Below are 25,290 nucleotides of genomic sequence, written 5' to 3' on the forward strand. Positions count from 1 at the left end.
AGGCTTCTCACTCATGCTTTGGGCTGGCTTTTGTTATCTGGGCTGGGCAGGGTCAGTGACCCTGAGATGTAGAGGAGGGAAGCAGGGATCTCTGGTGGCCCCCCCCACTGCCATCCATTATGTTTAGTGGCCAAACTTGGGAATGTATACCCCTTCCCTGTAGGCAGCTTTAGGCCAATAGCACCTGTCAAGTCTCTAGTGTCAGAGGCTGCAACCTGAGATCAGAGAATGGCCTTTTACCTGGAAGGTGGAGTAAGAAGAGAGACTGAAAGTCAAAGCAGAATCTCCCCATTTATCCATGGCAGAAAAGCCTGATGCAATCCTTCTGGGTGGTGGCAGATGGCTCAGGTTGAGGATGTCATCCTAGCTTCAAGTAGAAGATGTTCTCTTGCTCAGCCTCTTTCCTTCCCTGTGAGCTCCATCAGAACTAAGCTTTCTAGCCCTTGTGTCTGGGTGGTCCTTCCCATACCCACTCCCCCTTCCTCAGACACATTTAACTATTTAGAAAGCAGTATACAAAGGCCTGGCTTACTACCTCTTTAGGGGTAGGGACAGCTGTGGATAAAGAAAGTATGTTCTCTGCAATTCTCTGGAAATAGAAACAGCTTATAAACTGGCCTGTGTGGGCCACCAGATTGTTGTTGGGGCTCCGGCTAAAGACATCCTCCCCACCCCCCCCCCAATTCCCACCTCCATAAATGGGAGTGGGATACGAAGACTAATGTGATGAAGGACTGGGAAGAAGTTCAGCCTCTGACCTTGGGAAAAAGTTTGGAGGGCAGTCCTGACAGTCTGTCCCCTTACAGGCTCAGGAACTCTTGCCAGCAGGTGGGGGTGAGGTGTTACTCGGGGAGGGGTTCCTGGAGTAGTAGACATCAGATTTTGTCTGACCTGGCAAGCTCCCAGAACCCTTGTTGCTCAACACTTCCCCAGAGTCCTCCTTGATTGGCACTGAAAGCCTCCTTCCTTCTCTCTTCCACTTCCCTCCTGGAGCATCACTGGGAGAGGCAGAACAGGTAACTCTCTTACCTGCCTTGCCTCTTCTGGCTTCTGTCTCATAGAGAGGTAGCTGGCAGTGGAAATTCAGTTGCTCACTATATTTTAGATATATACAAACTCTCTGTAAGCTGCTGCCAAAAGGAAACAAAAATGGTCCCAGCCTTCTGGCAGACAAACAGAGCAAAGGGAAGAGAAATCAAAGCATCTTGGGCATTCAGCCAATCCTGGAGTTGTTGGAGACAATAGCAGCACTGTCCTGGGCTGGGGGCTGTTCCCAGCTGGGACTTAAACTTAGCAAGGCCTTCCCCTGGGAAATCTTACCTTGTCCTGTTTTCTCCAGCTCCCCTTTCCAAGTCCTGCTCATGGGTTTGTGCAAGGGAAAGCAGAGAAGTCTTTCCTCTACCTTACTGTCAGGGATTCCAAGGGCTCAGTGGGGGAAGATGAGGAAGGGGTTTGGGAAGGCTCTAGGACAGTTTAATCAATCCCTTCTCTTCCCTTCCTTCCAAACCTATCTAGCTTCACCCCCTTTCTGTTCAGAAGAAGCAGTTTTCTGGCCTCTTGGGCCACCCAGATCCCAAGGGTCAGAAAGCTCAGAGAGGGGACAGAACCTGAGAATGGAAAGATCCTTTAAAAGTTATCCAGTCACTTTCCCATTTTGCAGATGTGGAAACACAGGGACAGAGGAGAGGCAAGATTTGGCCAAAGCCAAACAATATTTCAGAGGGCAGGTCTTCTTCCATCCAGCTGAACTCTACAGATTTCGTTTCCAAAGGGGACCACCCTGGGCACTGCCACAGCTCTTTACCCCCACCTCTCCCCACAGTCCTATCCATCTCAACCACTTCTACTGGGCCATTTCAGCTCCTGTCTGATTAGGGCAAATTTTCAGGAACCTTGTTCTGGCCAGTGGTAGGAATGTGGAGCTCTAGAGCTCCCAAGAAGGCTGGTGGAGGTGGAGATCCTTCAGGGTAGAAATGCTCATCTAGTCTCTCACAAGTTCAATGAGAACAGCACTAAGATTCAGGCAAGATTACTCAAATGAACTTTAGAGACTTCAGATTTTTGAAGTGATGTAGGAACCAGTATTTCAAATCATTCTTTATAATTACTGCCACCCACAGTGAGCACATCAAGGGAAACCTTTACTTTGATAATTCTAGGAGGTGAAATCCACCCCAGGAACCACTTTTATCTTCCACCAAACACCTGCAGGTTGTAAAAGTAGTGCAGGGAGAGGCAAGAGCAGAGTGTATGTGTGTTTGGGAGTGGGGGTGGTGAAGGGAAGGTGGATAGAATTCCAGAAGGGCTGTGAGTATGGAAATCTCACTTCTTAATTATCTGAAGCGGGAGAGTCAGTATAATTAGGATATAAAGGAGCGTAGCTGGAGAAGAATTAGGAAGAATTTCAACCATGATATAGGTTCCTGGCACTTATTTTCCAGGTTGGACAGACTTTAGTCTTCTCCTCACTGAGGGAAGGTGAGAAGGAGTCTGTCTGGCTTCACAGACCATGGCTTTCTCTTATTGCTCTTGCATCCACTAAAACCAGTGGAGTTAGGCTTGTCGGCTAGGCCAGGGCTGTCTCCTGCTTATTTTGAGTCTCCAAAAGGTAACAGTTGACCTGGAGAAACTGCCTAGAGACTGGGAGGTGGGGAGTGAATGGCAGGTGACGCTGGGGGTGGGGTGGTGGCAGGGGCTGGGAATCTGTGTGGCAGGTATAGGAACACAGCAGTAAGTCATGGGCTGAGGACTAGGGGCCACGCTGCCCAAATCGGCAACTGTAGAAGGAGCTTGATGTACAGAGGTGGCACTGTCAGCAGCTATGCCTATGGGTCTAGAAAGCCTGATTAGGGTCAGGAACTGAAATACTCCCAAGTCCTTTCAGTAAGCAGATACTTTTATGGACGAGGCTGGGCCAGCCAGTAAGAAAGCAGTCCTTCTAGGAGCTTTACCCTTGATAACCACTGTACACAAGAGCTAGCTACACACTGGCTCTAGATGTTTTTTTTCCCATGTGACTCATGAACACACACTGTGTATCCCTGGAGCCCACCTGATATGGAGCTTGGGACTACCCCACAAGTCTCCACCATGCTTTTGGGAGCCCTTCTCTCTCTTTTTTAAGTTTATTTAAGTAAACTCTACACCCAATGTTGGGTTCAAACTCGGAACCTTGAGAACAAGAGCCTCATGCTCTACCGACTGAGCCAGCCAAGTGCCCCATGGGAGCACTTCTTTATTGGGAAATAAATACAGAGTCAAACAGGTGGGCCAGCCAACATCTGTAGTTCTGGGGGCCAAGAGAAAGGAGTCCAACTTTTCAGAACTCAGATCTCCATGAGCTGGTCACTCCCCACGATCACCTCGTTCATTCGTTTGGCTGCAAAAGAAAAATGTTGTTTGAGAACTTGCAGTAAAGGTGTCATTTCAAACCAAATTATTTATTTTTTTGAGAGAGGGAGCACATGTGAGTGGGGCAAGCGGAGAGAGAGACAGAGACAGAGACAGAGAGAATCCCAAGCAGGCTCCACACTCAGTGTAGAGCCTGATGCAGGGCTTGATCTCATGAACTGAGATCATGACTTGAGCCAAGATCAAGAGTCGGATGCTTAACTGACTAAGCCACCCAGGCGCCCCAAACCAAACCAAATTATTTCTGATTTCTATGTTCATAAACACGTATTCCTCTATGTGGCTCTGCTCTTGAGAAGATCTTGGAAGTACACCTTGCCAAAGGGATTATAGGAGAGGCAGCATCTTCCTACACAGGAAGAAGGGACTGATTCTTTATACAGTTAGCTTCTGGGAGACCTCACATAGGAGGGGAACTGGAGTTGGGTCTTTTTATTTTTAAAACATTTTGTGTGTGTGTGTGTGTGTGTGTGTGTGTGTGTGTGTAAAGCTTATTTATTTGAGAGCGTGAGAGAAAGAGAGAGACAGAGTGCAAGCAGGGGAGGTAGAAAGAGAGAGAGGGAGAGAGAGAGTCCCATGGAGGCTCTGTACTTTCAGTGCACGGGGGGCTTGAACTCACAAACTGTGAGACCATGACCTGAGCTGAAATCAAGAGTTGGATGCTTAACCAACAGCCACCCAGGTACCCCTGGAGTTGGGTTTTAAAGGATGAATATAGTTTTTTCAGGCAGTGTATCAAAGGAAAAGCATTCCAGGCTGTTGGAACAACATGAGCAAAGGTATAAAGATATAAGATAGGGGAATATGAAATCCTGTGGTGTGGCCAGATGATAGGAAGTGGGGGAAAAGGGTGAGAAGAAATAACGTTGAATGGTTAACGGAGATATCCAGGGGCGCCTGGGTGGCTCAGTCAGTTAAACATCCGACTTTGGCTCAGGTCATGATCTCATGGTTCGTGGGTTCAAGCCCCACGTCGGACTCTGTGCTGATAGGTCAGAGCCTGGAGCCTGCTTCGGATTCTGTATCTCTCTCTCTCTGCCCCTCCCCTGCTTGTGCTCTGTCTTTGTCTCTCAAAAATAAATGTTGAAAAAATAAATAAATAGAAATAAATGGAGATATCCAAAGGAGAAAGGGAGACGCCTCACATGTAGCATGGAAATAATACTTTCCAATAATTTTTGAGAGAGAGAGACAGTGCGAGCCAGGGAGGGGCAGAGAGAGAGAGACAGAGAGAGAGACATAGAATCTGAAGCAGGCTCCAGGTTCTGAGCTGTCAGCATAGAGCCTGATGTGGGGCTTGAACTCACGAACTGTGAGATCATGACCTGAGCCGAAGTTGGATGCTTAACCGACTGAGCCATCCAGATGCCCCACCACCATAGAGTTTTTATGAAGATTCAATGACTTACAGAATCATCAAGTGCTTGCTAAGCAGTGGCCATTATTTTGTAAAGTCCAAACCCATGACCTGATCCTTGCCTACCCCTCCAGCTTCATGTTCCACCATTCTCCACTTATCCCTGTAAGCCATACGTTTTGTATGGCTAGACCTCTACACAGGCTGTTCCCTCTGTCTAGAATGCCTTTCTTCCCCTCATCCCATCACATTCTCACCCTAAATGCCCTAATCAAGCACCTCCACTATTTGATGCTTTCCCTTCCATACTATCCTTTTCCTGTTTTGTGAAAACACTACCTGATACATATCTCTGTCTCTACATCATTATGTCATTCTTTCTACTTCACTCTAAGAATCTCAAGGGTAGGGTCAGTATTTGTTTTCATACCCCAGTGTCTAGCACAGCTACTTGCACAGGAAAGATTTCAGAGGCTTTGGGTAATGATAAGGATAGGGTATCGTTACTAAGTGGAGAGTTAACATTGAAAGGAGATGAAGGCTAGTAGAGTAGAGAAGATCAAGGAATTTTAAAGGTGAGTTTAAGTTGTCCAAGACAAGACACTTAGAAGAAGAGAAGGAGCACAGAGGAAGACTATGAACTTTCAATATATTTAAAAGGGGAGCATCACAGAAGCTGACCAGTGATGGAGTGAAAGGGAAGAAAAGTGTTAGTTTTCAAGGAATAAGAGCTATAGAACAGAGGGAGTGAATCAACAGTCTGGAAGGGATAGGGTAACCAGGGTCATGCTATCTCTTATTTCCTAGAGGTATGGGGCAGATGCACGACACAGGAAAGTTTTCCAGTCCTCTGTTGGCTCAGACAGAAAAGGCTGACCAGTTGGCTGAAAATGGATTCTTTCTGGGCAAGCTTCCCATGGCTTCTACAGGTCCAACATGTTTCTTGTAACACTTGGGAGCTTGAATGTGACCCTGATAGGTAAGGCAGAAACATTGGCTTTCCTGAGGCTCTCCTTCAGTCTCAGAAGGCTTTGGTGCAGCAAAATGAAGACCCTTGATGATGGGACTAAGCTTGGTAGAGACCTGTTTGGGTCTGTTCATATTGTCCATGGCCTGGAGCCTTGAAGGGGGTTTCTGACTGGAGCTTTAGAGACCTTAAGAATTCAGACATGCCCTCTGATCCACCCACCTTTTCAGCTTTGTTTCTTGCTATATCTCCCTTGTACCCTATGTTCTAGATTTTCCAAATGAGTTGCAGTTTCCAACACTGGATTGTTTTTTGCCTTCAAATGCTTGCTTGCTTACCTGGTTCCCCTTTGCTTGAGAGGTTCTTCCCTTTTGTGTATTTGATAAATAGCCCAGAATTTCAAGATTTAGTTTTAATTCCTTCCTTGTGTCAAGAACTGACCGATTTCTATGTCTTTAATTAACCCTTATAGTCTCTTACCATCATACCTGTGAAACTTTTCTATACTTATTTCTTTGTCTGTTTCTCTACTGGGGGCAGCTGGACAGCAAGAGGCAAATCTTATTCATCTTTATACCTCTAGCCTATCATAGCCTAGAATATAGGAGGCAGTAGTAGTTGCTGAATGCATGTATGTTTTGGGGGTTATGTGAAAGTACAGATGTAGGACAAGGAGCATATACAGGACAAGGCCCGCAACCTCTTTGTCACAGAGAGCATAATTGACACAAGAAGGGCAAATGAAGTGCTTGGATGGGGCAGACAACGCCTTCTACTCTGCCAGGCTCCAAACAAACACCTGAGCTTTCTTTGACCTGCTCTCCCTACTTTCAGCTCTACCCTCTGGTCTGCTCGTGGCCGGGGGGTGGGAGAAGTCTTGCTCACTGGGATTCAGGGAAGAGAGACTAGATCTGGCATTTTGGGGGCAGCTGAATTTTCACAGGGATTCAGTAAGGCAGAGGAAACCTGGAGGGAAGCAACAAGCAGTACTAGTTATGCTTGGCCAGGGTTGGAAGCTGACTTCAGTAAACACACTGGAAAAGTTCTGGGCTGGAATCAGGTTGGGAAAGATCCTAAGATCCTAAGGATCCTTCCCTGAGAGTACAAAGGAAGGCTGGCAAGTTGAGGAGAAACCAATGGGACTGAAGGGAATGACAAGTTGAATATGAAAAGCTGCACTGCTGGGAAGCTGGGAAGGATTCCCACTAGCCAGGACTTGACCTATGTACCCATCAGGTTTTACTTTCATGGCCAGGGGACAAATCACTGTGATCACAGGGAAGAGATCCAAGTTATCTCACTGACAATAAGAAGAGACTCAGATGAAGTCTCCAGTTAGAGTCTCCCAGGTTTTGACTTTGTTGGCTGTGGCTTTTCTACTGGCTTGAGCAGGAGATCAAAGTAGACTGCCAGGATTTTTGCCAGAGATAATCTCATTAACTGAGTATGCTGGGGTGGGGGTAAGAAAAGCCAGAGTTTTGTTAGAAAAGGGCGTGTTCTGCTGGTAGTGAAGAGGGCTATACTGGTTGTAAAAGTCACATTTTGGGGGTATAAGACTATTATAGATGTAGTGACTCTGTGGTATGAAAACAATCGAAATCTGGAGAGAGGATAGCATTACTTCTGAGGATGAATATTTTATTCTAAAATCCCTCCAGGTGAGGAAGACTGACTTAGGGACTCTGCCATCTACTGAGCTGTTTGTTGCTGAGGACCTGAGTTGTTGATGTTTGTCTGCATCATCTACAGTAACAGGTCTCGAGTGCTGCACTAATGGTTATGGATTTTCTTTCTCCACATGGCTCAACTGCAAAGAAAAGTAACAGTGGGAATTGGTGACTGGCCAGGAGTACCTGTGGCAGGAAGGCACTGACTATTGTGCTGGATACATCAGTCCATCCAGCATAGAAAACAGAGCGGGAAGTGTTAAGGTTCTGTATTTTAGAGTCCAGATGACTTCCCTGGCCACCTCTCTTTCAACCATTAAGGGGCTTCCTTGCTAAAATGGGAACACACAGTGTTGGAGCCAAAAAGTCCATGGGACACTAAAGCCCATGACATCTTAGGAGTTTGGCTAGCCCAGCCTTGTGCTCCCTGATGGGAGATGCAATGACTCAAAGCCTAAGTATCTGGCATTCAGTTGTCATGTATACATTATGAACACAGAATGGAAAGGGTCCTTGCAGAGTAAAAGAAAGGAGCCCCATTACTTTGTTGGAAACGGGGAGAAGCAGCAGAAACTGTGAGGTTCCAGGTTCCAGCACACAAGAAGGGAGGGATCCTCTAGGGTGGTGGCAAATGGAGTTCATACATTCAAATATGCCTATGGAATCTAAACTCTTAAAAACCGCAGAAGGAAGCAATTCCTGGCTCCAGGAGGGGCTGAAAGAAGAAAGTACTGGAGGATGCTTCTACTTTTTGCTGAGCAGGGGAGAATTTACAAAGACAAAGAAGCAGGAAGGAGGTGGAAGAAACATTGTTCAGGGCTACAAATCCAAAGAGAACAGAACAAAGCACACAGAGAAATGCAATGAGGTGACAGGGAGAGGACAGGATAAAAAAGCAGCTCCACAGACAAGCTGCTTTTGAAACTCTGGGGACCATTTCCAAGGGCTTCCCATGGAGTTAGAGAAAAGGCTGGGTGTTCTGAATCTTGTTTTATTTTATTTATCTTATTATTATTACTTTTTAATTAATGAATTTATTTGAGAGACAGAGACACTGCGAGTGGGGGAGAGGCAGAGAGACAGAGGGAGAGAGAATCCCAAGCAGGCTCCGTGCTGCCAGAGCATGAGCTTGAACTCCTGAAACCAAGAGATCATGACCTGAGCCAAAACTAAGAGTCAGAGGCTTAACCGACTGAGCCACCCAGGCTCCCCTGAATCCTCTTTTAAAGAAATTACCAACAGGCCCCATCTGCTCAAGAAAGAAGTTTCTCCGTAACCTAAGGGTAGGCCTGAGTGAGCTGGTATGTTGAGCAGGAGAAAAAATCAGGATCTGGGGCTCCTGAAGATCAGAAAGAGCTGGGATATGGAGGCCAAATGTATTTTTCCAATATGGAAAAAGGACTAAAGGGAGAAAAGGTGTATCACTGATCAAATTCTGCTGGGTAAGCCAGGAGTGGCTTCTTTCTCTGGTCTTTTTGGAGGCTATCTGGCAATAATTTAGGTTGAAGAACCAGTTTTGTCATTTACTAGCTACATACCTTGGGTTAATTTCAATTTTTCTTTCTCTCTCTCTCTCTCTTTTTTTTAAATGTTTATTTATTTATTTTGAGAGAGAAAGAGAGCACTTGCATGAATGGAGGAGGGGCAGAGAGTGGGAGAGAGAATCCCAAGTAGACTTCGCACTGTCAGTGCAGAGCCTGGTGCAGGGCTCAATCCCATGAACTGTGAGATTATGACCTGAGCCAAAATCAAGAGTCAGATATTTAACTAACTGAGTGCCCTACACTTCAACTTTTCTAAGTCTCAGTTTCCATTTCACCAAATGGGTCAATAATGAATCCCTACCTCACAGGGTTTTTATGAGAATCCAATAAGACAGTGTATGTGAGAACATTTCAAAGCTATACACAACAGCTAGCTGTTAGCCAATGGCCTTCCAGTAGGGCAATGCCATCCATGCTGCCAGTGTTGGAATTTAAGTTTGTATGCCAGCCCTCACACCGTGCATACGATCACAGAAGAACATACCAATAGCTGTGGTGCTGCTGTTGACTAATACTCCTGCTTGAAGTTTCTCTGGTGAGACACTGGGTAGAATGTGTCTGCCATTAATTGAACTAAAAATACCAGTCTTTCTTTTTTTTTTTTTTTAACTTTTTAAAAAGTTTATTATTTTAAGGTTTATTTATTTTGAGAGCGAGCGAGCATGCACAAGTGGGGGAGGGGCAGAGAGAGAGGGAGACAGAATCCCAAGCAGGCTCCACACTGTCAGCATACAGCCCGATGTGGGGCATGAATCCACGAACCATGAGATCATGACCTGAGCTGAAACCAAGAGTTGGATGCTAACTGACTGCACCATCCAGGTGTCCCTCAAGAGCCATCATAAAGTATTGGTGCTAATCTGGGCCATTAGATCTTTTTGGTATGTTTGAAAATTTTTGATAGTAAGGCTGCATACATTTATGAGCTTATTGGTAAGATAAATTCCTAAAAAGGGAACTGTTAAATCAAAGTTAAAACGTTTGACGACAATGTCAATTCCTCTCCAAAGATGGCTTTATCGATTCATGTTCTCACCTGCAGAGTATGCATGTGCTTGTTCCCTTATTGTCACCAGCACTAAGCACTAGGTAAAAAATGGCATCTATGATTGTAATTTGGTTTACCTTTGGCTTCAATCCTCTGGCCACTTCCAATTAGGCAGTTCTTGATGTCCGTTCCCTTCTCGATCACAGCATTGTTGCAGATGATGCTCCCCTGGATGCTGCTTCTGTAACAGAGCAGCCAAGTTAAAGAGTGCCCATGGCTCTCATCACCATCCTTACCCTTGTGGGTTGGGGGTTCTGGCTCATTCATAGGCTAGGAATGGCCGGTTTGTTCAGTTAATGGCTACATGCCTCAAGTTGTCAATAGAAGAGAGAATGCTCAGCTGGACCAAGGGAGGACCTGGCTTTAGCAAAGTCCAGAGTTCAGATATGCTTGTAATGATCTTCCCCACTAGGGCTTGAAAACAGAAGACGCTGTGATTTCTTTAGACATGCCACACCTGGAGGTCTAAATTTTATTGGATCTCTCCTTATTTGTTCTGGGGAGTGGAAGCTGGCACTAGTCCCTGGGCTGACCCATCACTCTTGCTTCTCATCTGGGAATATATTCCAAATTTCATCTAAGGCTTAAATCCTATGAATCCTCCTAGGAGATCAGCTATGGAAACAATAGGTATCCCACAGCTCTCACTACAGACTCTGATTAATCAAAACCATACTCATTTAAAAGAACCCAAAAAACAAAAAAACAATGTTTTTTTAAACTAGCTCCATGCCATATCAAAGACTACTCCAGATCCTAAAGCCACTCTCAAGAGTAGTACCTCTGGGTCGTAGCATTTGAATGTATTTAAAGAGCATCTTTCTGGCTCCTAAAGACTAGTGGGTGGGAGTAGAGGTCCTTCTGAAAATCTTCACTAGCATGTGTTGCATACCTACTCTATGCTAGCTGCTGTGTTAAATACTCTATGTACATTATAGGAGGGACTTACAGATCTAGTCATTTAATCACCTGGGCAGCATAAAAAATAACAAACAAAAACACCCTCATCATCCTGGCCTCCATCAATCTTTTTGGTAGGTCTGGGATACAGGCTTTATGTATTTAATTAGAAAAAAAAAGCTTCCTAGATGATCCTGGGAGTTATCATTTTTACCTCTGATGCAGTAAAAATAACAACCACATTTTTAGAGAAGTTAAACCATTTACCCAAAACCACATAATTGCCAAGTAGCAGATTCAAATCTAGATCTGCCTGACTCCAGAAGCCATACATTTAATCATAATGCTATACAAACATTAAGGGGAGCAAAGACTGGAGGAAGCTTCGAACTGCCAAGTTGTTTTTCTGAGCCAAATGTCTCTGTGGAAGGAGGGGCTCTGCCCTAACAGGGCACTGAATATTCAGTACCCTAAAGAGTCAGAAGTGGGCAACTGGAGGGGAGAAGGAAGGTGAGGAGGAAGGGTATGGGCATCTATTTAAACAAAACAAAACAAGACAAAACAAAACACTAAGGAAAAATCCTCACGCAACCCAAGAAGCATTGGGGCTAGGGAGGAGGACATTCCAAGGACTGAAACTATTAATGCACAGGCCATTAAAAAAAATTCTTGCCAAATGCCAAAACTTTAGTAAAATGCAAAAAAGGAATTCTAGCAGTTTATGGCATTCCAGAGTCTTCTTTATCTCTATTTTTTGGAAGGTTAAAGCCTGTCAGAAAGCAGCAAAAGGCCAAAGCCACAGCACCTCTGTGGTATGGGCTAAAGATGGGCAGACAGTATTTGTTTTTTTGGCTCAAATTCAGGATACACTAAAAAAAAAAAAAAAAAAAAAAAAAAAAAAAAAATCAGGATACACTCAGTGGGTATGTATCAAGGGGCCTTCCAAAACCTACTTTCCTTCTGTTTTGGGTAAAGCAGTTCAGTTAGCAGTTAGGGTGGCTCCTGCTTCTTGATGAAAATTCCCCCAAAAAGAATAGTACGGAAGTATAGAAAGCTTCAGAAACACAGGCTGCTGGGACAAAGCAGGCTTACAATTGGCTACTAGTTTGCCACTGAAAAGTCTTTTTTTTTCTCTAAAATGGGAGTAGGCGGATGCCTTCTGCTCAGAAGTATAAGATCCTGAGAAGGCATGCTCTGGAGCTAGGCAAGGAGTAAATATAGTCAGCAGACAAGAAAGCCAAGAGGAATTCAAGCAGCCATAATTAGAGACTACTACATGGCTATTTTGGAATTTGGGATGTAAGTGCGAACCATTCCTGGAAGGAAGAGGCTAGATTGACTGAGGTCAGATTTCCACAGCAATGGATAGCCTGGGTTCTCCTTACGTCTAACAGGTATGATTGAGGTATTCAGGAACCTTTTCTCATCTAATTTGTGTTTAACTCCCTCTGAGACACATAAACTACCACTGTAGAGTCTGCAGATGTGATGGGAAAAGTGGGTTGATTATATAAAGAAGTTGGGTGCTCTCCTGAAGCTCTTGGTCAGTGGATCTATGGAATGATTTGAGATGAACACGTGACAAAATGCTTGGTGAGTGTAAAGTTCTTTTCTGCCATTTGTTTCTTCAACTGTTTCCTATTAGCACTGCTGCAGTCACAAGTCACTTCCATTAGCAAGGCTGAGGTACTCCGGAAAAAATGTCAAGCCAATATAGCTTGTCCAGACAGACTTTTCCACCTGTCTAGAAAGAAATTCCAAGATTAAGGATTTTATTGGAATTGTGCTCATGCCAGAGAGGAAGGACTAATACTACTATATCAAATGTTGCCAATCTACAATAATGGCTTTGCCTTTTCTGCTCGGTGCATAAAGTGGAGTGGAGGTGACTTCCTCTACAGCTGAAGAAAAGAACTGGCCCCAACATGGAAACAACAGTTTTTGCAACTTAGTTTTAAGTCTCAGCTTGATACTGAAGACTCTGCTGTGCTAATACCTGGTTGTGTCTAATTTCCTTCCTTCCTTCCTTCCTTCCTTCCTTCCTTCCTTCCTTCCTTCCTTCCTCCCTCCCTCCCTCCCTCCCTCTCACCCTCCCTCCTTCTTCCTGTCCTCTCCTCTTCTCCTTCCTTCCTTCCTTCCTTCCTTCCTTCCTTCCTTCCTTCCCTCTTTCTATCTGCCTACCGGTTACCTACCTACCTACTGAGAGAGAGAGAGAGGGAGAGAACATGAGTAGGGGAGAGGGGCAGAAAGAATCTTTTTTTAAAAAATACAATGTATTTACTTTGAGAGAGGCAGAGAGGGAGAAAGAATCCCAAGCAGGCTCTGCTGTTAGTGCAGAGCCTCATGTGGGGCTTGAACTCATGAACCTGGGCTGAAATCAAGAGTCGGATGCTCAAATGACTGAGCCATCCAGGAGCCCCTGGTTGTGTTTTCTAAGAAGCTGTTGAGACATGGCTACTATTAATGGAGTTTTGGTTCTCACTTCTACTTGGGGTTAAATTTTAAGCAAAACTGCAGGCTTTGGGAAATTACCCTGAAAATGCTAATGCTTCAGTGGAAAAGAGACCATGAGAAAAACAGAGGTCTTTGGAAGATCTGTAGATCACTGCTTGGCCAGGTACACTGCCACACCATGTTGTGGCATATGACATAAGGAAGAAGCCCTGGTCTGGGAAGCAAGAAGGCCTCCAAATTCTAGTTCCTCTTCTGGCTTTAGTTAGAACTTTCTTCACTTTATTACAGAAGGAAAGGGAACTCACATAACTCTATTGTCTAATATATCTCAGTCATTACACAAAACATTTTATGTTCATTGTGTAACTTAATCTTTTTAGCAAGCCTGCAGGGATAGTGGTGTTTATTCTAATTTTTACAGAGAAACTTGAGGCTTACAGAAGTTATAATAGCAATGTGCCCAAGCCTACACAGTGATTAAGTGACTCCATTGTCGGACTCAGCTGGTGACTGGGTAGTATTTGGTAAAAAGCCATGAAATTTTTCAGTAACTTTAAGGACAGGCAGGTTCTGCTCTGGAGATAAGCTGGTAGGCTTTCTAAACTTACTGATAGCCTTGGGTGAGAAAAGAGTATGGAACTGGAGATATATGTAGTTTTTCTAGGCATGTGACTAAACCCAAAGGTTCACTACTTGAGTCCAAAGATTATGGTTGAGTCACCCATATTTCCCCAAAAGGCAAGAGCCTCCTAACCTTAGCCCAAGGGGCCCTCATCCAGGAGTCTGTCTAGATGAAGAATCATGTATAATTATTTTTTGTATTTAAAAAAAAATTAATGTTTATTTTTGGGAGAGACAGAGTGTGAGTGGGGGAGGGGTAGAGAGAGAGGGAGACACAGAATCCAAAACAGGCTCCAGGCTCCAAGCTATCAGCACAGAGTCTGACTCGGGGCTCGAATCCACGAACCGTGAGATCGTGACCTGAGCCAAAGTCAGACGCTTAACCGACTGAGTCACCCAGGCACCTCTGTGTTATTTTTAATGAACTATTTCAGGCACAGAAAAAAAGTCTGTATTAGTAGACAATATATAGTATTTTTTTCATGTTTTAAAATTTTTTATAAATGCCAAACTTGCTTTTTTCCCCCTTCAACATCACATTTGTGAGATTTATCCAGGTTAATTCATGTAATAAGACATAATGCTTAAAGAAATCTCTCACCTTCTTCCTTTCTCTGGTCAATCTTGCTTTTGGTCCTCTAAATGAAACTGTATTGGCCCCAGCAAGCAAGCTGAAAATTTTCTCCCTTTAGTTCTATGTGTGTCACTTTACCATATAAAGGTTTAGTGGTGAGAAATGTCTCCCTCCTAAGAAATCTAAGTCCTTATATTCCCTAAACAGAGGCTAAGAAAAAGAAGGGTTTGGGGGAAATCACGGTTAACAAAGTAACAACCTCAAAGAATTAAGCTGTAGTATTCTCCATCTGAGAAGATCTAAGAAGATGGGTTTAGTCCAAAGGCAAAGAGTGAATCAAAAGTCTTAAGGAGCCCCTTTAAGTCCAGGGGATCTTCCCAAAGTTTCGTAAGTTGGTATTTTCAAGACTGTTACTGAAGAAACATGGAAAAAATTCTTCTAACAGTCACGGTCCTTTTGCAACTCTAATTACCACAGACTTAATTTTATGTTTAAGGGAGTTCACTTTTATACTCCTCCTACCCATTTGTTAATATTTTGTTTCATTTCTTACTTGGCTGTATTATTTCTTCAAGTAGAGTTTTCCAGAGGGTTCATGGGTGACACATCTCCAGAGGCCTGGAGTATTTTTTATGATTTTATATTTCAACCATAATTTGACTAACTCTAGGATTCTTAGGTCTTAATCGTTTCCCTCCAAATTTTCTAAATGTTGTCTTACTTAAATGTTGTCTTAAATGTGGTCACAGGAAAGTCCAAGGCCAGCTTGATTTTCTCCCTCCTATGTGCCCTGAGATTTTGCAAAAGATGTGTTTGCCAATTTCCCTCTGGTTTGCCCATGCCCTTATTTGTTATGCTGGTTGAATTTTGGTCTTTTCTTTGGATCTGATCTACATTCCATTGTGTCTGGCAGATAGTCTTTAGTCTGTGTACAGGTATGTGGTATTATCTAGTTTTATTATGGATGAAGCTTCCTTTTCTGGTTTTGTTTGTTTTTATTTTGTTGAATTTCAAGGAGTGAAGTACTCCATTATTTTTTCTAGAAGTAGACATGGCTCTCTGGACATATACTCAGCCAATTATATAGTAGGGGAGGTTAAATCAGGGACTTCTATTTTTCATTCAGTAAATACTTACAAGGTATATAAAGTACAGTATTAGAAATTAAGAGATACAAAGGTATATAAGAACTACTTCTGTGTTCAATGAATTTACAGTCTAGTTGAGGAAAAAAGAAAGGTGCACTAAACAGCACACGAACATAAATGAAGTGTATGGGTGCACAGGGAACACGGAAGCGGAGGAAACAATTTCTGGCTAGAACAATTCAAGGCTGCATGGAGGAGGTGGAAAATGTATTGGACCTTGAAAGATGAGTAGGAGGATTTCCTACAGGTAAAGATCTTCAGAGAGAGGCAATTCAGGCAGAGTGAATGTCAGGAATAAGGAAAAAAAAGAAAAGTAAGGGACCCAGTGAGCAGGGTAGTCAGTGAGTACAGGTGAAGAAGACACTCAGGGTAACAATGAGAAGCGATAATATATTGTTTGGGTCTGAGGGCTGCACTTGCTGCTTGCATAAAGCATGGAAAACCTAGGTGAAAATTTGGCTCCCTGGCCTGCCTGCATGTGAAGGAACTACCTTACACTGTTGCTTGGGTCATTCACCTTGGACTAGGAGGAAATGCAGAAGATGTTGCTCAGGACCAGAGAGCCAAGACACAGAACACAGAACTGACACCAAAGCCTGGATAATGAAGTTTTAACTATCGACTTTGGGTTGCTGGGCATCAGCTGTCATAGAACTTGGAATTTCTACCAGAAACTGAAAATGAGAAAGACAGGACCCTTCTCTGCATAGTCTCACCTACACCTTCGCCAAGGTGGTCCTATTAGCATCTCTCAAGCTTTGAGGACCTCGGGCAGATATCTAAGCCACTGTCCAGAAAGCCTCAGCAACTCACAACTGCTGGCAGAGACAAGCAAGCTAGGAATATCAGAAACTGCCTTCTGGACGAATTCATGCTCCTACTTTGCCACTCAGTCCAGATGTAACAGCAGCAGGGTAACAGTCTCACGCAACTGCAATTTAGTTACTTTTCCCAAATTTACTATAACTAATTAAAACTAAATGACCTGAAAATAATGGAAAAAGGTTCATATGGGATGCAGGATGTCTGATCTTATCACCAGGAGCTAATTTACCAGATTGGGTAATCTCTAATGGTCTCCCTAGTCATTAGCTTCATGTGGGCTGCCTCAACTTTTTTAGTTGAAAAAAAAAATAGCAGCCACCACCATCTAAACCTTTATTGTTTCCCTAGCTTATAAGGCCATTCAAGATGATACCTCCTCCAAAATAGCAACTGACTCTAGGATATTATGCTAGGTATTTTCTATGAATTTTTCTCATATACGCAAGTTGGAGTTTCTTAGGGAACCTTGGTTCCCTCACCAAGTCTCTTAATGTCAATTCAGGACACCAACACTGGACTTTAAAGAGGTGCCAGAGAGCTGCTCCTTTGTCTGCCCACCCACTGGAGGGGAGGGAGAGGGTGCTAATTAGAGCAAATGGGAAAGTTATGGCACTGTCTTCCCTGGAAGGTCTGAGGCATGATGAGACAGAGTGGAAGTTACAAAGCCTCATGAGCTACTCTGGAATTAGGTGATCAAATGGATAAAGGCAAGTGTGGTTCTTGTTTTTGAGAGAATGGTGATGCCTGTCAGTTTCATGCATGAATCTGGAATGAGACATGGAGTAGCAGGAGTGCAATGAGAAGAAAATCTAGAATTCCACAATTTGCCCATCTGTAAAAATGCAGGAGTGGAGCAGGGTGACTTCTAAGGCCCTATGTCACTAACATTCCAGGACTCAGTGTTGGACCTAGATCATGAAAAACCTGGAAATTCAAACTTTATTCTAAAGGTAATGGGGAGTCTTCAAAAAAAGTTTTTTTAAATTGTTATTTATTTGAGAGAGAGAGTGTATGAAAGTGTGCGTGTGAGTGGGGTAGAAGCAGAGAGAGAGAATCTTAAACAAGCTCCATGCCCAGTGCAGAGTCTGACATGGGGCCTGATCCCATGACCCTGGGATCAGGACTTGGGCCAAAATCAAGAGTCTGGCGCTTAACCAACTGAGCCACCCAGGCGCCCCTCAAAAACAGTTTTTGAACAGAACAGGGACATGATCAGAGATCTCCTTTAGGAAGACAACACTGGCGGGGAGGTGCCTCAGTGGCTCAGTCAGTTGAGTGTCCGACTTTGGCTCAGGTCATGATCTCACTGCTCCTGAGTTCGAGCCCCACATCAGGCTCTGTGCTCACAGCTCAGAGCCTGGAGCCCACTTCAGATTCTGTGTCTCCCTCTCTCTCTGCCCCCAGTTTCACTCTGTCTCTCTCTCAAAAATAAACGTTAAAAAAAAAAGGAAGACAACACTGGCAACATGCCACCTCTGAAATGAGATACAGTAATGATGATGTCGATGACGATAAACAAATGAGAGCTAACACTCTACGTCCAAGTTCTATTCTAAGTGCTTTATGTCTATTAACTTAGTACTCCCAATAAATCTATGGGGTAGTTTAGTTTTTTATTATTATTTTTTAATGTTTATTTATTTTTTGAGAGACAGAGACAGAGCATGAGTGGGGGAGGGGCAGAGAGAGAGAGGGAGACACAGAATCCACACACAAGCTCCAGGCTCTGAGCTGTCAACACAGAGCCCAATGTGGGGCTTGAACTCACGAACTGTGAGACCATGACCTGAGCCAAAGTCGGACACTTAACCGACTGAGCCACCCAGCGCCCTGAGGTAGTTCAGTTTTTACCTCATTTGACAGTAAAAAAATCAGGCACAAAGACGTAAAGCCAATTCCCTAAGGGACTAGTAAGTGACAGACCCAGGATTCAGTCTGGCAGTCTGACTCCAAAGTTCAATTTCTAAATCCATAGAAGGAATGACAGAAAGGCAGATTTGGAAGAATAAGACAAATACAGACAGAAAAATAAGAGAACGCCACAATGATTCAGGAAGAGGTCTCTGGGTCTGACCTCTTCTTCTGACCTCTAGTCATGGGGTGTCTGGGTGGCTCAGTCAGTTAAGTAGTCCGACTTGGTATCAGGTCAGGTCATAATCTCGTGGTTTGTGAGTTTGAGCCCTGCATCAGGCTCCACGCTCCAGCAAGGATTCTCTCTCTGTCCCTCTCTCTCTGCCCCTCCTCTGCTCGCTCTCTCTCTCAAAATAAATAAATAAACTTAAAAAAAACCTATAGTCACAAACTGGCTACTAGATACCTCCACATACCTGGATGTCCTGTAGGTACTTACAATTTCATATGCCCTACACAGGCCTTTTCTCCCCACAAATCTGTACCTCCTTCACCTTTCCTCATCTCAGTGAGCACACCATCATCTACCCTGTTTCCCCACCTAGAAACCTGGGCTTCACCTACCAACTGTCCTCTCTCTCTCTCTCATAATGTTTATTTTTGAGACAGAGAGAGTGAGCGAGTGCAAGCAGGGAAGGGGCAGAGAGAGAGGGAGACACAGAATCTGAAGCGCTGAGCTGTCAGCACAGAGCCTGACATGGGGCTCAAACCCATGAACTGTGAGATCATGACCTGAGCCAAAGTCGGACGCTTAACCAACTGAGCCACCCAGGTGCCCCTCAACTGTTGTCTCTCTTACCCTTTAAATCCCTTCCTTGCCCATTCCTTATCAGTCTCTTTAGATTCTTTTTCTTACGTCCAAAATTGCTGATGTTCTCCAAGGTTTTATCTTGGTTTCTTTTCTTTAAAAAATTTTTTTTAAGTTTATTTATTTATTTTGAGAGAAAGAGAGAGTGAGTGCCCATAAGTGGGGTAAGGGCAGAGAGAGAGGGAGAGAGAATTCCAAGCAGGCTCTGGGGTGTCAGTGTGGAGTGCATGGGGCTTGAACTCACTAACTGTGAGACCATGACCTGAGCCGATATCAAGAGTTGGACACTTAGCCAACTGAGCCACCCAGGTGCCCCTTGGTTTCTTTTCTTTTAAGGTCACATAATCTCCCTGAATGTCTCTTCTACTCCCACAGCTTCAGTTACCCCTTCTATGCCCACCACTCCCAAATCTGTACTTCAAGCACAGGCTTCTTTCCTGCACTCCAGTCCTGCACATCAAGTCCCTGCATGTCAAGGCCGCTTGCCATTAACTCAACTTATCCCAAATGGAACTTACCTTTTCCCTGCCTCCCACTCTGCAAATCCTCTGCTGATTTCTATCTTAGTGAATAGCACACCAAAAATCTTATTGTTCAAGCAAGAAATCTGGAAGTTTTCCCTAATTTCTCTTTTACCTTATATATCCAGGCAGTCATCATGCTTTATAGTTTGTAATCATCATACTATTTCTCCTCCCTATCACTACTGCTACTGCTTTAGTTTAGGGCCTCTTCTATGTTACCAGGATTCTTTCAGTAGTCTTCCTCCCTCCATGTTTATCCTCTTTACATCACTCTCCATAATGCAGCCAAAATGATCTTCATAAAATGTAGATTTAATTGTTATTCCTTTCCTTTAAACTCTTAAATTATTACTGTTACCTATTAAACTTCTTAGGGGATAGTCCATGATTTGGCCTTTGGCCATCTGTATAGCCTTGTCTCCTCTCTATCCATTTCTCTTTTGAATTCTGTTATTTCGGTTATTATGAATTGTTTACCATTCTTCCATATAACAAGTATTTACTGAGTTCCTGCAGGCTTTCTGCTTCAAGATATAATAGTGAAACAGAAAGATAAGGTACTTACATTCTCAAATTAATATTTACTTGTGAGAGACAGGTAAATAAGAGAAGTCCAGATAGTAATAATGCTATGAAGGAAATAAAACAGGTTGACGTAATGGAGAGTACTGGGACAGGTTACTTCTGATAGGGTAAGTCAGTCAGTGAAGCCCCTTCTTAAGTGATGAAATTCAAGCTAAGATCAAAATGAAGAGATGTTTCTGGAATAAGATATGCTCATGCTCTCTCACACTTCACACTCCTTTAAAACAATATATTTTTTAAAATTTATTTATTTACTTAGAGAGAATTGTGCGAGTGGGGTAAGTGCAAAGAGAGAGGGGAGAGAGAATCCCAAGCAGGCTCTGCACTTCAGTGCAGAGCCTGATGTGGGGCTCGAACTCACAAACCGTGGACAATGACCTGAGCCAAAACTAAGAGTCAGATGCTTAACTGACTGAGCCACCCAGGCACCCCTCACACTTAACACTCTTGATGTATCTAGAACATTCCTTTCTCTACCTTGGGTGGCTCTACTCATTTTTCAGCTCATGGGTCATTTCCTTAATTCTTTCCTGACCCTCTTCTCCTTTGTGACTATACAGATTTCTACCACAGCACTCATGCACAGTCTTCAGTATCCAGTGGGTCTTTTGTTTGATGAGTAAAATATTTGAGACAGGTCTCTACTCTCAGTGGTGTGCTGGAGGCAGCCTGTTCTGCTTGGGAGAGCTGATTGTTGGTATCTCTTCCCAACTCAAGTGTTTGCTGGTATCATTGGCCATAGTGGGAGAATGTACAGTATGGAAATTGGCAGATGTTACAAATCAGATCACTTATTTTTTTCCTTTGGAAAGCTAGTTGTTAACAACTTATCAGTACACCACTGGTAGCAGTGTACCACAAAATTCTGACGTTTTTTTTTTTTGGCAATTAAATTTATATATGCATGTATATATCTGAAAACAAATCTTTCTGAAGGTTTTACTATGAAAAACAGCAGGCTTCTGTTCCCCCTACTCATTTCCTTTTTCCTGGAGACAACTTTTGGTCTTTTTGCTGAGTTATTTCAGTTTTTTTTTTGTTTGTCTGTATTTTAAAGAGAGAAAGAGGGAGTGGATGAGCAGTAGAGGGAGAGAATCTCAAGCAGGCTCCATAGCCAGCACAGTCCGACATGGGACTAAATTTCTCAACTCTGAGATCATGACCTGAGCTGAAATCAGGTCGGACTTTTAACCAATTGAACCATCCAGGTACCCCCTTGAGTAGTTCAGCCATTTACCTCCCCGTGTATACATAATAACATGCATATTACTACTTCTTCAGTTTTTAGTTTTAGTCATTATCAATAGATTTCCCACAATGGAAGATGAGGATTTAGCTTTCCTTTCTCTCCCTCTTCCCTCTTTTCCTTCCTATCCCTCATCCTTTCTATATTGTTACAGCATGATTTTGGTCAATAGTTGTTTATTACGATTACATAAATTGTATTTCACATTGTGTACATAGTGAACTGTGATGCCATTTCCTTTCATGTGCAAATTTTTATTTATTTATTTTAAAGTTTATGTATTTATTTTGAGAGAGTGCACAAATGGGGGAGGGGCAGAGAGAGAGAGAGAAAATCCCAAGCAGGCTCTGTGCTGTCAGCATGGAGCCCAACACGGGGCTTGAACTCAAGATCATGACTTGAGCTGAAATCAAGAGCTGGATGCTTAACTGACTGAGTGACTGAGCCACCCAGGTGTCCCTCAGGTACAACGGGTTTTTTTTAAGTTTATTTATTTATTTTTGAGAGAGACAGACACAGTGTGAGTGGGGGAGGGACAGAGAGAGAGGGAGAGAGAGAATCTCAAGCAGGCTCTGCACTGTCAGCACAGAGCTGATGTAGGGCTTGAAGTCACAAACCATGAGATCATGACCTGAGCTGAAACCAAGTCTGATGCTTCACTGACTGAGCCACCTAGGTAGCCACCCCCTACAACTTTTTAAACAGAGTTCATAACTGTTTTGTTTTTGTTAGATAGTATTCTATGCTATTACTAATTCAACCCAAACTTTTAGCCAGTTGTCTAAACCTTTCAAGATGCTTATATGTATTTGGTATTTTATCATTTTCATCTTCCTAAGTTTTTTGTGGATTCCACTCTGGGCTAACTGCTCCCTTTATGCTTCATGCATAGTTGTCATTTTTGGATCTGCCTTCAGTATCATGCTATGTATTCTTTTTGCTTTTTCAGAGTTGTATCTTTTGTATCTTGTATCTTTGGTTTATTCTTCATTTGGTGGAACACATCTAGAAAAAACACACTTGGGGCACCTGGGTGGCTCAGTCAGTTAAGGGTCTGACTTCGGCTCAGGTCATGATCTCACGGTTCGTGAATTCAAGCAGCGCATTGGGCCCTCTGCTGTCAGCACAGCCTTCTTGGGATCCTCTGTCACCCTCTCTATCCCTCCCCCACTCACTCTCTCTCTCTCAAAAATAAATAAACATTAAAAAATTTTTCTAGGAAAAAAAAAGAAAAATCACATTTAACATTTTGCTTGGGTGTAGAATTCTAGGTTGAAATTAGTTTTCCTTCAGAATTTTGAAGGCATTGTTCTATTTTCTTCTAGTTTCCAATGTTGCTACTGATAAGTCCAAAGCCATTCTGGTTCCTGATTGGTTATATAGCACCTATTACTTTCTCTTTGTAACTTTATAGCATGCTTTGTCTCCAGTGTTTTGAAAACTCAAAACGACGTAGATTTTTACCCATTGTGCTGGGCACTTGGTAGGCCTTTTCATTCTGTAAATTTACCTCTCTGTGGGGCATTTTCCTATATTATTTCTAAAATAATTTCCTCCTCTGATGTCTGAACTCTCTCTCTGTCTCTTTTTTTTTTAGAGAATTCATATTCAGATGTTAAACATCCTGAACTGGTCCTCTCATTTCCTTATCGTTTCTCTTCTATGTTCTATCTCTTTATCTTTTTGCTCTACTTTCTGGGAAATGTCAATTTTATCTTCTAATTCTTTTATTGGGGTTTTCCTTTTGTTATCATAGTTTTAATTTCTTAGAGTTCTTTTTTTGTTCTTTGAAATGACAGGTTGTTTGAAAGTATTTTTCTCTCCCTGCAATCCCTGTTTCTTCTAAGTTGCTTTTTTGTAACTGTTTGATTTGTGGATCTTTCATGATAGGCTTTCTTTAGATCTCTGGTAATCTTTGGTTATCTCTTCATCTTTAGGGGAGGATTGTAAAAAAGCTGACTGGAAGCTCTAAGCACATGAACGGAATTTGTCATCCATAATTTTCACTGCAGGGTGATTTGACTGGACTGTTAGAAATCTCTGATGTAAATAAATTTAGTTTTTCTTCTTGGGGCTAGTCAGAATCTCCAGAGGAGATTCTTCCAAAACACCTGACCGATGCGTTAGGCCTGGTTGCCAGGGTTTGGGAGTCAAGTCCGGAAGTGGGCTTGGGGGAGAACAGATCTTAGTGGCCAATATCCCTATGGTCTCCAATTTTCCTGGTTTATTATGGTACTTCCTCCCTCAATCCTATTACTTCCATTAGTCCCTCTTCCTAAAGAGTAAAGGCTTAACCTTTAGCTATGTCCCTACATAGCTTCTCTCTCCAAAATGCTTTCCCCAACCTCTCACTGGCACCTATGAGAGGTATTTCAGCTTTCACTGAACTTCAGGTCTTCCCTTATCCTTCTCTCCTATTAGTTCCTGGACAGAGAAATCAACAGATGTCAGAGCTAGAATCAAGGCTTTAGAATCAGCTCTTTCAGGTTAATCCAGTCTTGTGGTTTTCAAAATTTGCTTTATACGTCTGCTTCACATCCCCTAGGAAGGACAAGTGCCCCTTCCCCACTGTATTAAAAACACCTGTGATTTTATCAGTTATAAATATTGAGTTTCTGCATAATACTTATTTATTTAAAATGTCTCTTTTTTGAGAGTGCGTGCATGAGTGGGGGTGGGCAGAGAGAGAGAGAGAGAGAGAGAGAGAGAGAGAGAATGAGCATCCCAAGCAGACTCCTTGCTGTCAGCCCAGAGCCCAGTATGGGGTTCAATCTCACCAACCGTGAGATCATGACCTGGACCAAAATCAAGAGTTGGACACGTAACCGACTGAGCCACCCAGGTACTCCTGCATAAGATTTATTTTAACAAAAAATTCCCTTTCTAAAAAGTCTGAAAGCCATTGCTTTGGTAATACCCCTCCTCTCTTCCACCACCTGTGTTTGCATTATATACAGGAAAAACCTGAGGACCATACAGAGGAAGATTCTTACTAAATATATCATTTCAAGTCTTCTTACTGCAGTTCAGGCTGTTCATAAACCAAGATTTTAGAACACTTTAAAGTGTCTCAAAATGGGGGAAGATTCTCCATAACTTGTAACAAAGAAGCTCTCTTTTAAAAATGGTGCATGGCTTAAATGTCCACTCCTCCTAGTCCCCTGCCTTCTTCAGGGCTGCTCTGAGACACTGAGATAAGGGAAGATGACAATTACACATTGGTACAGTGTCATTCTAGTACTGCCAGAGGCTCACTACTGTGGCCATCCCATCAAGTAGCACATCAAAGCAAGGGAAGGCAGCCTCTCTCAGGACCACAATTGGAATAAGTATGAAAAAGTCACCAGAAATGTTTTCAGAGACCATGTCTTTATTGAGCCAAAACCAATGACTCAAAGGGCCTAGGCACTATTCTTTCCTTTGCCTTTTCCCTCTTCTTCCCTTCCTCAAGCTGAGCCCTTTTCTAGGCTGCACTGGCCCCCAAAACCTCCCAGGGATACCAGGAGCCTTTTGCCTTAAGTGGGCACAAGCGGAAACATACCCTTCCTCCACAGTGACTGAGTTCATGAGAAGGCAATTGGTGATAGTCACTCTATCTCTTAGGACACAGGATGAACCAATGACTGAGTGCTTAATGGATGACTTCTCTCCAACTTGCGTATCTGGCCCAATGAGGCTGTCAACTCCAACCTGCAAAAGG

General features: G+C 43.2%; 1 protein-coding gene across 4 annotated transcripts in view; it reads right to left on the reverse strand.

Moving 5' to 3' along the window:
• Positions 1 to 3,202: 3,202 nt before the first annotated feature.
• EIF2B3 (eukaryotic translation initiation factor 2B subunit gamma) overlaps positions 3,203 to 25,290 on the reverse strand; it is a 133,155-nt gene continuing 111,067 nt past the window's right edge. For all 4 annotated transcript variants that reach the window (XM_042996925.1, XM_007077291.3, XM_007077292.2 and 1 more), the window contains exons 10-12: positions 25,132 to 25,280; positions 10,072 to 10,175; positions 3,203 to 3,379 (exon numbers count right to left, since the gene is read on the reverse strand). In XM_042996925.1, the coding sequence (XP_042852859.1) occupies positions 3,327 to 3,379; positions 10,072 to 10,175; positions 25,132 to 25,280 (306 nt within the window). In that variant the 3' untranslated portion in view covers positions 3,203 to 3,326. The remainder of the gene's footprint in view (positions 3,380 to 10,071; positions 10,176 to 25,131; positions 25,281 to 25,290) is intronic.

The sequence above is a fragment of the Panthera tigris genome, chromosome C1 (genome assembly GCF_018350195.1).
Source record: "Panthera tigris isolate Pti1 chromosome C1, P.tigris_Pti1_mat1.1, whole genome shotgun sequence".
Taxonomy (NCBI): Eukaryota; Metazoa; Chordata; class Mammalia; order Carnivora; family Felidae; genus Panthera; species Panthera tigris.